Below are 12,317 nucleotides of genomic sequence, written 5' to 3'. Positions count from 1 at the left end.
GGAGCTTCCGAGTTTGATGGGGTTCAGTTGGGGCTCTGCCCCGATAGTGGATGTCTGAATTCAGCCATGGTCAGCCTCCTGCAAAACCAGGGGAGCGGCTGAGTGAGCGCGTGTTTGGGCGAATGTGGACTGTGGAGGAGAGGCCCTAAGCCTCCTACAGATTCTACACCCAGAATATAGCATTTTGCTTCCAGAGATTTCAGTCCGTCGCATATAGTAATCTGTAAACCACTAAGACAGCCCAACCTGAAAAGACACATGGCTTGAAGTAATCTGTCAGGTTCTCAGTCATTGAAAAAAGTCCCAGCAATAACTGAAAAATTGGGGCTTATCTGGGTTTCAGGTGTAGCTTTGGGAGTTTACACCGAGTCTCCCTGTCTGCAAGGGCCCTGCTGCATCAGGGGGTCCCCGGGGGTGCTCTGGGTCCTAAGATGGGGCAGACCCGATTGTTGTCACATAACAGTGTCACCCCCCATGCCCCCGTGGAGCCTTCACAGTTACACTGGGCTGTGTGGGGAAGCCCTCACAGACTCTCGTGGCAGGAATAAGTGACAGCATCCTTCCCTCAGACCAACGCTGAGAGAGTTAACTGTCCATCTCGGCGGCCCAGTGCCCTCCCTGGGAGCTGTTTCTGGAGAAGGCAGACTGCAGGGGTAGAGAGAAAGGCTGCAACCATGTCGTCCTTCTTTCCTGGGAACTTCTTTTCTAAAGCAACTGAACGAGACCTCTGCAGGCGAGGGTGGTGGCCTCTCCTTCAAGAATGCCTGGCCCGTTTCCCAGTGTGAAACATTCCCCAAATATGCAACTTTGTGAGCGTCCCCGCAGCTGAGAGCTGCCTGCCACCAGGGGAGCTGGCACCCCACAAGGTCGTAGGGGGTGGGGGCATGGCTTTAGGCCCTCAGCAGGCCCTGGGTTTGCCAGATGCCAGGAAGGCCAGCCCCTGGTGACGTTGTCCGCGGAAGAATCTGGCCAACAGTCCGGCTGTGACAAGAGCTTGAGGCTTCTCTCTCTCTCTAAATCCCCTCCTTCATTCAAATCCAATCCTATAAAAAGGCTTTTTGTGGAAGGAGCAGCCATGGCGTCGTGGTGCACGTCTGTGTCGTGGCTGTCAGGCTTCCCAAAGATGGACAGAAAGAGCCTCCTCGGTTGACTTCCTGAGCAGGCAGGTCTTAAATGGACTCGGAAGGAGTGGAGGTAAACGGCAGCTTCACGTAGCATCTGTTTTGTGGGCAAGTGGTGAAGCCAGGGAGGAAGGCACTTCTTGGGCTGGTCAGAAGGCCCTCCAGTGAACGGGGGAGGAAGGGCATGCTGGCAGGTGCTGGGCAGGCCAAGCTGGGCAGGCTGGGCTGCAGCGGAGGGGCGCGGGTAGCAGGGCGGGGACATCGTGCAGATGGGGTGAGAGGGCCGATTCCTTCCTATCTCTCGGGGAGGGAGGTGCCTCTCTGTGGTCCCTTGCTCAAGTCTACAGAACAGGGTCAGGCCTGCAGCCCCGCCATTGCATTATGCTGCCTGGGCTCTGTGTACAGGACGCTGTCCCCTCGATAGTGTGCTCCAGGAAGTGACCACTCACTTCTTCGCGGTCTTGTGCTTTTGCTAATTTGTCTCCACTTGGTGCCTCTGAAGTTCCTACCTAAGCTGTTATTTCAGGAGGCCACGATGGGAGGACCTAGAAAGGGGGCGGTTTTCTGTGCTTTGCCGGTTGTCCTTATATCGTTTGCTTATTTGGTTTGATGTTCTTTTGCTTTAGCTGCGAGCATCAGGCTTGGGTCGTTCTCATAGGAGCGAGCGTGCTCCCGCGGCTCAGTGTGGTCCTCTTTCCCAGGCCCGGGCCATCGCCTGCTGGGCTGCAGGACGTTGTGTGTTCTGGAGTCCCTTCGTTTTCAGGCGTTGGGAGGGGAGCACCACACGCCTACTGTTGATTTTACCCTCTTTGATGTGGGTGTTTGGCCACCTTCGCTCTCTTTTCCTCTTTGCTAATATTCTTCTCCTAATGCTTTCTGGCGTCCCGCCTCTGTAAGCACGGCCCTGATTTTATTCCTCTGGGATTCTCCCCAGCTCTTCTTGGTGCTCCATGTCTGTCCTGCATCTGTTTTCCCAAGTCCCAGCTCAGTTACCTGCACCACAGAGCAGCAAGGCGGGGGACTCGAGAGCCGGGCACCCTGGGTCCGAGTCCTGGCGCCAGCGCTGGCTGGCTGTGTGACCGTGGGCGGGCTAATTCTCTTCTTCGTTGTCCTCACAGTACAGGAGACAATCCTGGTGCCTATGTCCTGGAGCTCTTCCGGGATCAAATGAACTAGTCCATGGGAGGAGGGCCTGGCTAGCGCCATTCTTGTAGAGTTTGGGCTTCTTCCATGTCTCATGTGGGTTTACTGGTTAATATTAGCTGTTAGGAAAGCTAAGACAGTGGAGAACAGGCTTGACAATGTGCGGGGCTAAGTGCTTCAACACACTGCTGTCGCTGTAGTCCTTCTGGTTCTTGATGGTATAAAGGGAGACAGCTCTAATTAAGCTGTGTGCCCTGGCCTGCTTTCTTTTTTTAACTTCTTAATTGAGATACATTCACATACCATACAATTCACCCTTTTAAAGTGGACTGTTCAACAGTTTCTTGGTAAATTGCATTATTAATTTTTTTTGAGTTTTGGTAAAATATATATAAAACATAAAATTTGCCATTTTAGCCATTTTTAAATGTCCAATTCAGTGGCATTAATCACATTCACGGTGTTATGCACCATCACCTCTTTTTCCAAAACTTTTTCATCCCCCCAAACAGAAACTCTGTGCCCATTAAGCAGTGACTCCCCGTTCCGTCTCCCCTCAGCCCCTCGTACCCTCTAATCTGCTCTGTGACTCCATGAACAGCCTATTCCAGATATTCCGTGCAAGTGGAATCATGCAGTATTTGTCCTTCCGTGTCTGGCTTCTTTCCCTCAGCATAATGTCCCCAAGGTTCATTCATGTTGTAGCCCGTGTCATGACTTCATTCCTTTTTATGGCTCAGTAAGATTCCATTGCCTGGATAGACCACATTTTGGTTGTCCATTCCTCCATCGGTGGACCTCTGGGTTGTCTCTACCTTTAGCTATTGTGGAATATGCTGCCGTGAACACTAGCACACAAGTATCTGTCTGAGTCCCTGCTTTCTCTCCACCTGGGAGTGGAGTGGCTAGGTCATATGGTAATTCTGTTCTAGCTTTGTGAAGAATTGCCCAACTGTCTTTCTGGAAAACAGTTGCTTTTTGGTTATTCTCTCCTTTGGTGGCTGTCCCCCTCAGATTCTACTCCATTTCCCCCTGTCTCCCAAGTTTCATTGCGCTTCCAGGCAGCAGACACCTTCTCACCTACCCTCCCAACCTTGTGTCTCCCTCCACCTGGCTGAGGGAATGGGCTCTTCTCTGTCCCTCCCTGACTGGCAGAGCATTTATGGCCCACTCTGGCCGCACATCCGCCTCAGCACTTCACCTCTGTCCGAGGAGGGGAGCCTTTGTAGGTCATCCATAGGCCGCAGTCCACTTGGGCTGGAGGTGGTTTCAGCCGCACGATGTCCCTAAAACCTAAAGTGTGGGAAGTCCGGGATGTGGAGCCAAACCTTGCAGAATTTCAGCCCTCCTTAGCCAGGTCCTTCATCCCCACAACTCCTTGCTTTGTTGTTTTCTGTCAGCCTTGCTTGTCTTAAGGGGCCATGTGGCCACCCGGTCCAGTGGGAGAGTTGTTCTCCGCTCTTCATTTGCTCACAGTTCCTCCACTTTTCTATGAGCAAGTGAATTAATTAATGAATACCCCAACAGCCTGTAAGCCTGCCTCAGACAGCCATTCTGGTTGTTGGGCTAATTGTTAGCCTGGGTTTCTGGATGTCATTCATTTCACAATAAGGCTCCTAATTAATCTCAGCACCGTTCTCACCAGAAGAAAGGCTGGTGCGGAGAAACATCCCCAATTACCATGAGAAAGGAAATGTCAAGAGCCTGTTGAGTTTTCCGGGCATCCACCCCTGTCTCAGATGCGACCCGCCATCAGCGTACAGAGGCAGCCTGGTGCCCAACCTCGAGAACTAGAGGGTTGTGAGTGCGCGAGGCACGCCAGATCGCCGGACCCAGCTCCGAGGAGCCGGCTGGGGTCCGCACACTCTTGTTTTGTGACGCCGATTGTGTTTCCCAAGACCGTGTGGAGAATCCTGCTGCCGTGGGCCATGTCTCTGCCCTCCCAGAAGCAGGCGGGGCAGTGTTAACCCAGAAGAACTAAGGGTCTCCTCTTTTGTCTGTGTTTTTGCGCCTGCAGGACAAAAGATCCTTCATCACCGAAGTGACGTTTTAGAAACAGTGGTCCTGATCAACCCTTCAGATGAAGCGGTCAGCACCGAGGTAAGCACTCGGCTCTGTGGGGTCTTGGGTGGGGCCTTACACAGCGGGGCAGAGACCCAGCAGATCAGAGGGGCTGGGGAGGTGGCGGGAGGACAGGGAGAGAGACGTTCTGGGTCCAGGTACGTTCCTTACCCCCAGTCAGTGGCTGGTTCTCTGCATTGGTACCACCCCAGACTGCCCCTCCCAATGAGGACAAAGCGGAAGACGCTAGCCAGAACGGGAGTATTTGTAGAGGCAATGGGATAGGAGATCCTGGGTATATATGGAGGGTGATGCGGGGGAGTCTGGCTGGGATGCAGCAGGGGAAATAGACCACACGCCCTCAGGCTGGGCCACGGAGAACCCAGGGTTGGAGAAGAGCAGCGTCTCAGACGCAGGCCCCTGCAGAGCCACCCTGCCCACCCCTTGTCACTGTTGAAAGGCAGGATAGCAGAGCGGTCAGGAGCATGGCCTCTGGGGCCACATTGTTACTAGCTGGTGGCCTCGGGCAAGCTGTTTCCTGTCTCTGTCTCGGTCTCCACCTCTGCGAGACAGAGATCACAGCTAATGTTCACGTTCAACGTTGCGACTGGAAGTGTCGAGCGCTTAGAACAGAGTTTGGCACCTAACAGCAGAAATATAAATGTTGGCTCTTCTTATTACCGATATTATTTATTACCGTCAGAGGAATTTTTGCCGGAGAGAGTAACGGGGTTTCAGAGCCTACTGTAAGATAAGAACTTGGTGGGAGCTGGGGATCCCTGGTCACCCAGGCCAGAGGAGTTGTGGGTCTTCATGTCCCACTTCCTTTATTACATTTGGCACCTTTGAGATTGAGTGGCTCCTTGGATGTTAAGGTAGCCACAGTCCCTGGGAGCCTCCAGTATCTGCCGCATCTCTTCTGCCCATGCTTGGAGCATCTCTGTGACTGTAGTCTGTTTTTTAAAATTGAGATATAATTTACATACCATAAAATCCATCCTTTTAAAGAGTGCAGTTCATTGGTTTTTAGTATCTTCACAAAGTCATGCAATTGTCATCATTATCTCATTCCAGAACATGTCCGTCACCCCACAGAAACCCCGACCCCATTAGCAGTCACTCTCCCCAGCCCCAGGCAACCACTAATCTACTTTTTGCCTCTATGGATTTGCCTATTCTGAATATTCCAGATAGTGGAATCATACAATATGTGGCCTTTCGTATCTGGCTTATTTCACTTAGCATAACATTTTTGAGGGTCATCCACCTTATAGCATGTGTCAGGACTTCAAGCCTTTTCATGGCTGAATACTATTCCATTGTCTGGCTAGACCACATTGAGTTCATCCGTTTGTCAGTTGATGGGCATATGGGTGACTCCCACTTTCTGGCTGTCATTATGTAGCCTGTTTAGGTCCCACTTCCATCTGCCCCCATCAGATCCCATGATCCCATTTGACAATCCATGAAGGCACAGGCTGAGGAAAGTGACTGGCCAGCAGTCTCTCTGTGACTAACAGAATCAGGAAGTAGAAACAATTTTAAAGAGCTGGAGGATTAATATTTATCCGGGCAGAGTGCCTGGAACAGTTGTGAGAAATGGTAGGGGAAAAAATGTGGAGTTTCTCTCAGGAATCCAGGCTGGAACAGTGACCTCGGTCCTGTGTGTTTCCTTGAGTCACTATGGGGCTCTTGGGGCAGTGGGTTCATGTCCCTGCCTTCATGCCTAGCCCCGTGCCTAGCAGTCAGCTTGTGCGGAACCAAACGGGGCTCAGAGCAAATGTCGCGTTTCTGCTGAAGGACGGGCTGGCTTCCTGCCATGGAAAGAACAGAGAGTGCTTTTGTGCAAATCATTACAGTTCTCTCTGAGTCCCAGTCGGGCCAGCCCTTTATGTTCCACGGGAGGCACCTTGCTGATGCCACTGGAGGCTGCACTTGGAGCTTTGTGTTTGGTGTGTGGCTTGGAAGGAAAGGGACCCTGGATGAGGGTGCTGACTTGGGACCCCAGGTGCAAATCTGTGTTCCCTGAGCTTATGCCTGGTGCCTCGGCCTGTGGGATACTCCTTAGTCCGCAGACTGCCTGCTGTTTGCACACACAGCTGTGGGACACTTGTTACCAGCTGTGGAGACGGCTAGGAAACTAAGACAGAAAGTCAGCTCCCGCTGCTGTTGTGGGTATAGCCAGACGTGGAAAACGGCACTCATGGGCCACTGATGACCACAGGTGTTGGCTGCCGTCCGACTCCCCAGGGGAGTCTGCGTACCGAGGAATGAATAACTTTGTTGGCAGTGAACTTGAAGCCCTGCAGGGCGAGCCCTGTCTTGAGCCCTGTCTTGAGGGGGATGGCGGTGCCGCCTGGGCTCACGTCCGCTCCCTGTGCTTTGTTTCAGGTGCGTTTGATGATCACTGACGCCGCCCGCCACAAGCTGCTCGTGCTCACGGGACAGTGCTTCGAAAACACCGGAGAGCTCATTCTGCAGTCGGGCTCTTTCTCCTTCCAGAACTTCATAGAGATTTTCACCGATCAAGAGGTGGGCTCCCGTGCGGGACTAGCTGAGCTCTCCCACCGCTCGGTCACTGTTGTGGCCTGAGGCTGCTCTTTGAAAGCTTGTGGGGCAGATAGAAGAAGGGGAGGGCGTGTCCCCCTCCTTTGAAACTAGCAAAGCTGTGGCTGGTGCTTCCGTGCACTGCGGTTCCCTGGCCCATCACCGAAGGAGTTTAGAGCCCTCGTCTTTAACTAATCGGAGCCATTCTTAATGTGCCTGAGATACAGATGGAGGGGGGTTGGAACAATCAGCATTTTACAGATGGCAAAAATGATGGAGAAACTTGAAATGACAGAGCCCAAAAGAAAGCCAAGTTTCCTGTTATCTGAAAGGATTCTCCGAAGATCTCGTGGGTTTTTAGTAACATTTAACTGCCCTGATTTCTTTCCCTACTTGGCCTTACTTTTCCTGGTCTAATTATTTCAGTTTCTCTCACGTTTAATGCCCGGTCCCAATGTTTGAACTTGGAGTGGTTGAACAGTCCAAGAAAGAGAGGGCTCGAGAAAGGGAGGCACGTAGGAAAATGGGCCACTTCCGTGAGCCACGTTAACGCCCCAAGAAAAAGATGGGTGAAGTAGGTTGATGAAGCTGGGTCATTAATATTTCTAATGAATAGATCTTATTCAAGGATGATACATGTGAAATATTGAAAACTATATGATGTTAGTGGTATTTTGTAAAATCAAAGGTCAAAGCTTTTAATTTGGTTATTTCTGCTTGAGAATTTATCCCGACTGGGAAACTGCTCTTTCCAAAATAACATTAGTCTTTCATTTTCTTTGTTAGTTTACAGTAGTTACAGAAACAGTTCAGGGCTGTCACCCATAGCAGGTTGGGGCTGCCCGTAGCTGACAGCACATTTCTACGTGGAAAGGTTGAGGGATGTACTGACAGGAAGAGTTACCACATCTATTTAAAACCGCCTTCCTGAGAACTTCCTGAGATGGCGGCCTCTTGGTCTCATGGGGGCTGCGAAGGGCCATCTGTCTCTCTGCATCTAATCTTCCTGAGCCCTGTGCTCCACAGGGAGGCCTCTGTGTGCTCTTCCTCACTGCGAGAGCTGTAAATACACTGCCCAACTTCATTTGGCTCACCTGGAGCCTTCTGTAAAAATATAAATGTCGGATGACATGACCACGTTTTATTCTCCACCCACCAGAGGGGAAGGCAAAACGGTGAAAAGGAATGTTTTATGTAGTGTTTGAAAGCCAGACTCTCAGAAGGTGTGATGCCATCTGGGTCTTGAGGCAGATAGCCTGGCTGCCCACAGCGAGAAGTGGCCCCAGGGCTCACTCCCAGCTGGTCCCCTCTTCACCACTTGAAAATGAAGGTTCCCGCCTGTCTTCCGCCAGGGCTGCCAGAATTCAGGCTGCATGTCTTGTGTCCATTGCACCCACTCATACTAAAGGCCCGTAAATCTGTGTTCAATTGCATGGAAATTCCCAGGCTGGAGCCACAATGCTCACTCCACCTGCTGCCTGGAAATCGTGTGTGATCACTGTAACGTCGGAATCTTTTGCAAGATGGTGTCCCCATGTTCACGTTGTGCCTGGGGGCCCGTGGGCATTTGTCGGGTAGCTCAGGGGTCACAGACACTATCGGCACCTTACCTGGAGAAGGGAGAGAGATGCAGAAGCCTGGACACAGCCCCGTGGCCCAATAACATGGGCGGGTGGCTCACCGGCCTCCTGGTAGGCTTGGCTCCCCGCTGAGCTCCTGGCTCATTTCTGTGCACACCGTGCCTCTGCTGCATCCCCAGGCAGTTCTAAAGTTAGTTGCTACCCCCATGTCATTGGTTTGCCTTTTTTGCAGTAAAACCAAATAGAGCAGATATGTAAAAAAAAGGGTTTGTCATTGCCAGAATTTTAAATAAGAAGGTATCACAAGTCATCCATCTCTCTATTTAAATAAAGCATAGCGTTATGAACATTGCTGCTTACATCACTTTTACTGGCCCGCAGAAGTAGAAGTTTGCACAATAGCCTATGCATATATTAGAATTTACCACTAATTGCAGAAGAAAAAGAAACAGCCTTAGCTGCAGAGTGTGAGGTCTGGGCAAGGGCACGTTCCTCGAGTTTGTAATCACTGGAGGGGGTTCTGCAGGGCACACCTTTTCATCACACTCAGGCAGGTGTCGTTAAGGCCAGAGATGCTGTTATCTTCTCCTCTGCCTGCCCCATAACCCCCCAATACTTTGAAGAAAGTCATGCTCAACACACGTGAGAAAGGACCTCCAGAGTCTTCCCTACAGACTAGCTGTGTGGTGTTGGGGGTGGGGAAGGACGAGCAGCAGGACACTGGGCAGAATTCACTCTTCCTCTTCCCTAACCAGCGCCACTCAGCCTTTATTTTTCTGACGTTGTGGACTTTGGAGAAAGCACATGCCACGTTGGAGATGGCTGGAGAGACCAGTGGTGACCAGCCACTGAGCCAGAGCTCTGATTGCCTGTCGCTGCCTTGGAGACAGGGTTTGATCACAGAATGACTCAGTAACAGGGGGCCTCAAAGGCCATTTGGTGTCCAGCTTTGTTCCTTTTATCCAGTGCTTGATACATACTAGTCACTCCAGAGAAATCAGGAACACAATTTGGGAAAAACAAAAAATGATGTATTTTTTAACAAGAATAGCTAAAAATAAATGGACTGAAAAATAGAATTATCAGTGCATTTTGAGCTTCGGGTTTTGGGAGTCTTGGTCATTGGAGGTCAACTACAAAACCAGGACTTAGGAATTAGGACAGCATCTGGCTAACTCATCCCTCTCTGAAACCCAAGGATGGTGAAGTCACCATCTCCTGGGGACATTTTTCAGTCTCTCTGGTAGAAAATTTTTCCTTGTTTCTCTTATTGTATCTTCAAGGAAGGAATGTGATCCCTTTTCCACCTGACAGTGTCTTTAGACACCGTTTGCCAACGCGGCCAATTGTTTTTTCCTCCAGATTAATCGTTTTCAGTTTACCCACTGTTCTTCATAAAACAAGATATTAAAAGTTCTTCCATTCTCTGGTCGCTGTCATTCAGGCCTGTTCCATTGGGGCATGGGATGGGATGGGGGAATCCAGGAGTTCAGTCTCGGTCACGTTTAGTGCCCTGGCTAAACTGCCATCAGACAGGTGGACATGTGAGTCCAGAGCTCAGGGAACTAAAAGTCGGGCTGGAGACATTAATGTGGAAGCCATCAGCATGTGAGAAAACAGATGAAGTGATCTAGGGAGAGAAATATATTCTGAGAGAAAGGGGCCCAGCTGTAGTGTTTAGAGGTTAAGGCCAAGAAGAGCCAGCAATGTCAATTTGTTTGTTTTTGGTCCAGTTTCTGTAAAATGCCATGACTCACACTGGACACCCTACTCCAGGCATCACTGACCAGGTCAGAATTGTGACAGTCCGTGACTTCTATAGGTTTGAATACAATCTTCTATTAAATAAGTCTAGAAGTTACTTTTGACCATCACCATCCACAATTAAATGTCAACAGGAAGGGATGCAGGCTTTGAGGACCTCTGCAACCTATGTAATTTGGGGGCTCCCTTTAAGAAAAAGAAAACAATATTATGAATACACCATTAAGTTCAGGGCTTTGGGGGGAAACCGTGCCAGTGAGGGGCCTTGAAGTTTAAGCTCCATCAGCTTTATGCTAAATCCGTCTGCCCGTCAGCTGAAAGCCCTGAGTCTTTTCCAGGGGCATCATTGTTGAGCCACACCTCCCAACCCTGTACTTGACCCAGCTGGTTTACCCGACCTCACCGTCATCCCTTTAGAATGCCATCCTGTTAGAGTTGACTTAGCCGTCATCATTCCCCTGTCAAGAGCTTTTTTAAATGTCTTAACTGTGCCATCCCACCTTTTGCTATGCCTCCCATTTTCCTGCCATCCGCAGGTTTGATAAGCATGTCGTCACCATTTTCATCGAAGTCAGTACTCAAGAGGACATAGCTGAGCCCCGAGGCAGCCGCCTTAGGCCTACGTCTGGTTGACACTCAGCAGCACGATTTATGTGGCTGCCTACAGAGCCACCTAATTCTGCTATCTCACTGTTCAGAGATGCTGTTAGACGTCCTGCTAAAACCCAGAGATACGCTGTCCACTGTATTTCCTCATTAGCCAAGCAAGTAACCTAATCAGAAAAGGAAATGTAGTTAGTGGGCTGGGGTTAGCATTCTAATTTCATTAATATTATCTGCAGTAAAGTCATTTATTTCCCATATCTTCCTTCCTCTTCCAGTATGCCTGCATTTAATTAGAAAAAGTAATTAACAAAAAAGCCAGCCTTTGCCCTGAGGAATATTTCTTCCAGTAGTGTCTCTCATCCCTCTCTGTAAGAACAAGGGGAGGGTGGCAATCAGTGTGCTTGAGAAGGATTAGCAGGCTCGTGTCACTCCCCACGTGTCCACTCTGGGAGGACAGCATGCATCGAACTGGCCGAGTTCAGTGCAGTTCAGCAAACGTCTGTTGAGCCTGAAGATGTCTTGGAGAAACAAAGATAACGGTGATACAGACAGAAGATGCGTTTCCTGTCCTCCAGGAGCTTTCGGTGGAAGGGGCCATGAGAGGTACAGGATCTGCTGTGGTGATGATGTCAAGTTGCCTTTGAGGAGGCCTCAGTTTCCGAGTCTAAGACCTAGTGGGAGGTTTTCTCGCACTGCTCACATCCTCGGCTCCTCCCTGTTCACTGAATCAGTGCTGACCCAGTGCCTCCGTGGGCTGGCCACTGTGACACCAGTCTTTACCCCGGGGCCCTCACCCTCTGCATGCGTGCGGGCGGGCCGGTCTGCAAGTGGGCTCTGGGGACGCGGGGCCTCGTTTCTGCCATACTCCTCCAAGGCTGCCTTCTCCCTCCTCCTCCCTGCCCTGCCCCATCCTCTCCTTCCTGACGGGCTCTCTCCAGCCCCCATCTCATCATGCACCGTGTGTGGCTGCTTCTCCAGAGGGACTGGATTTCTCTCTGAAGAGAAACCTTCCAGCAGTGCTGGCTTTCTTTTCTGCTTTCCCTAGGACGTCATGGTTTTCCATCCCCAGCCTCTCTTTGCTGTTTTTCAGTGTACCCCTGACTGCCTCAGAATTCTGTGCAGCCTTGTTTTCTTTTGGGGTCATTTCCTTAGTTTCTTGGAACTCTCTGGGTAGAGGTGAAAAGATGGAAAGTAGGGAGGATTCCTCAAGTCTTTTTACCGTCTCCTTGAACTTAGTGATGACACACTTCACATAAAAAGAGCTGGTAATGGAATGCCCCCCACGCACAGCTGGATCAGACCTTAGCTGCCACATCCTTCAGTTAGGGTGGAATTTCAAAAATTAAAATGAGCTAAACTTAATTTTAAATTTCACTGCTAAAGATTCAGCGGTGTGAGTGATCCTCGATCTCCCCTCTGAAATGTATTCTAAATCATGAATGGTTTGCGTGAGCCCTGCATGAGGACTGGGATGGAGAGAACCTTGGTTGCTATG

At 50.5% G+C, this 12,317-nt stretch overlaps 1 protein-coding gene across 6 annotated transcripts in view; it reads left to right on the top strand.

Annotated features, from left to right (window-relative positions):
• Positions 1-12,317, top strand: part of MAP1B (microtubule associated protein 1B) — an 89,294-nt gene that overhangs the window by 60,852 nt on the left and 16,125 nt on the right. For 5 of the 6 annotated variants that reach the window (XR_006889325.1, XR_006889324.1, XR_006889322.1 and 2 more), the window contains exons 3-4: positions 4,282-4,364; positions 6,717-6,857. Coding sequence is in view for 2 of the 6 variants with exons in the window: in XM_046665877.1 (XP_046521833.1) it covers positions 4,282-4,364; positions 6,717-6,857 (224 nt within the window). In the remaining 4 variants the exon portion in view is untranslated. Of the gene's footprint in view, positions 1-983; positions 1,195-4,281; positions 4,365-6,716; positions 6,858-12,317 lie in introns of those variants that run through there. The other variant, XM_046665879.1, reaches the window with a different exon arrangement.

This window comes from Equus quagga, chromosome 7 (assembly GCF_021613505.1).
Source record: "Equus quagga isolate Etosha38 chromosome 7, UCLA_HA_Equagga_1.0, whole genome shotgun sequence".
Taxonomy (NCBI): domain Eukaryota; kingdom Metazoa; phylum Chordata; class Mammalia; order Perissodactyla; family Equidae; genus Equus; species Equus quagga.
This window is presented reverse-complemented; position numbering and strand designations above follow the sequence as displayed.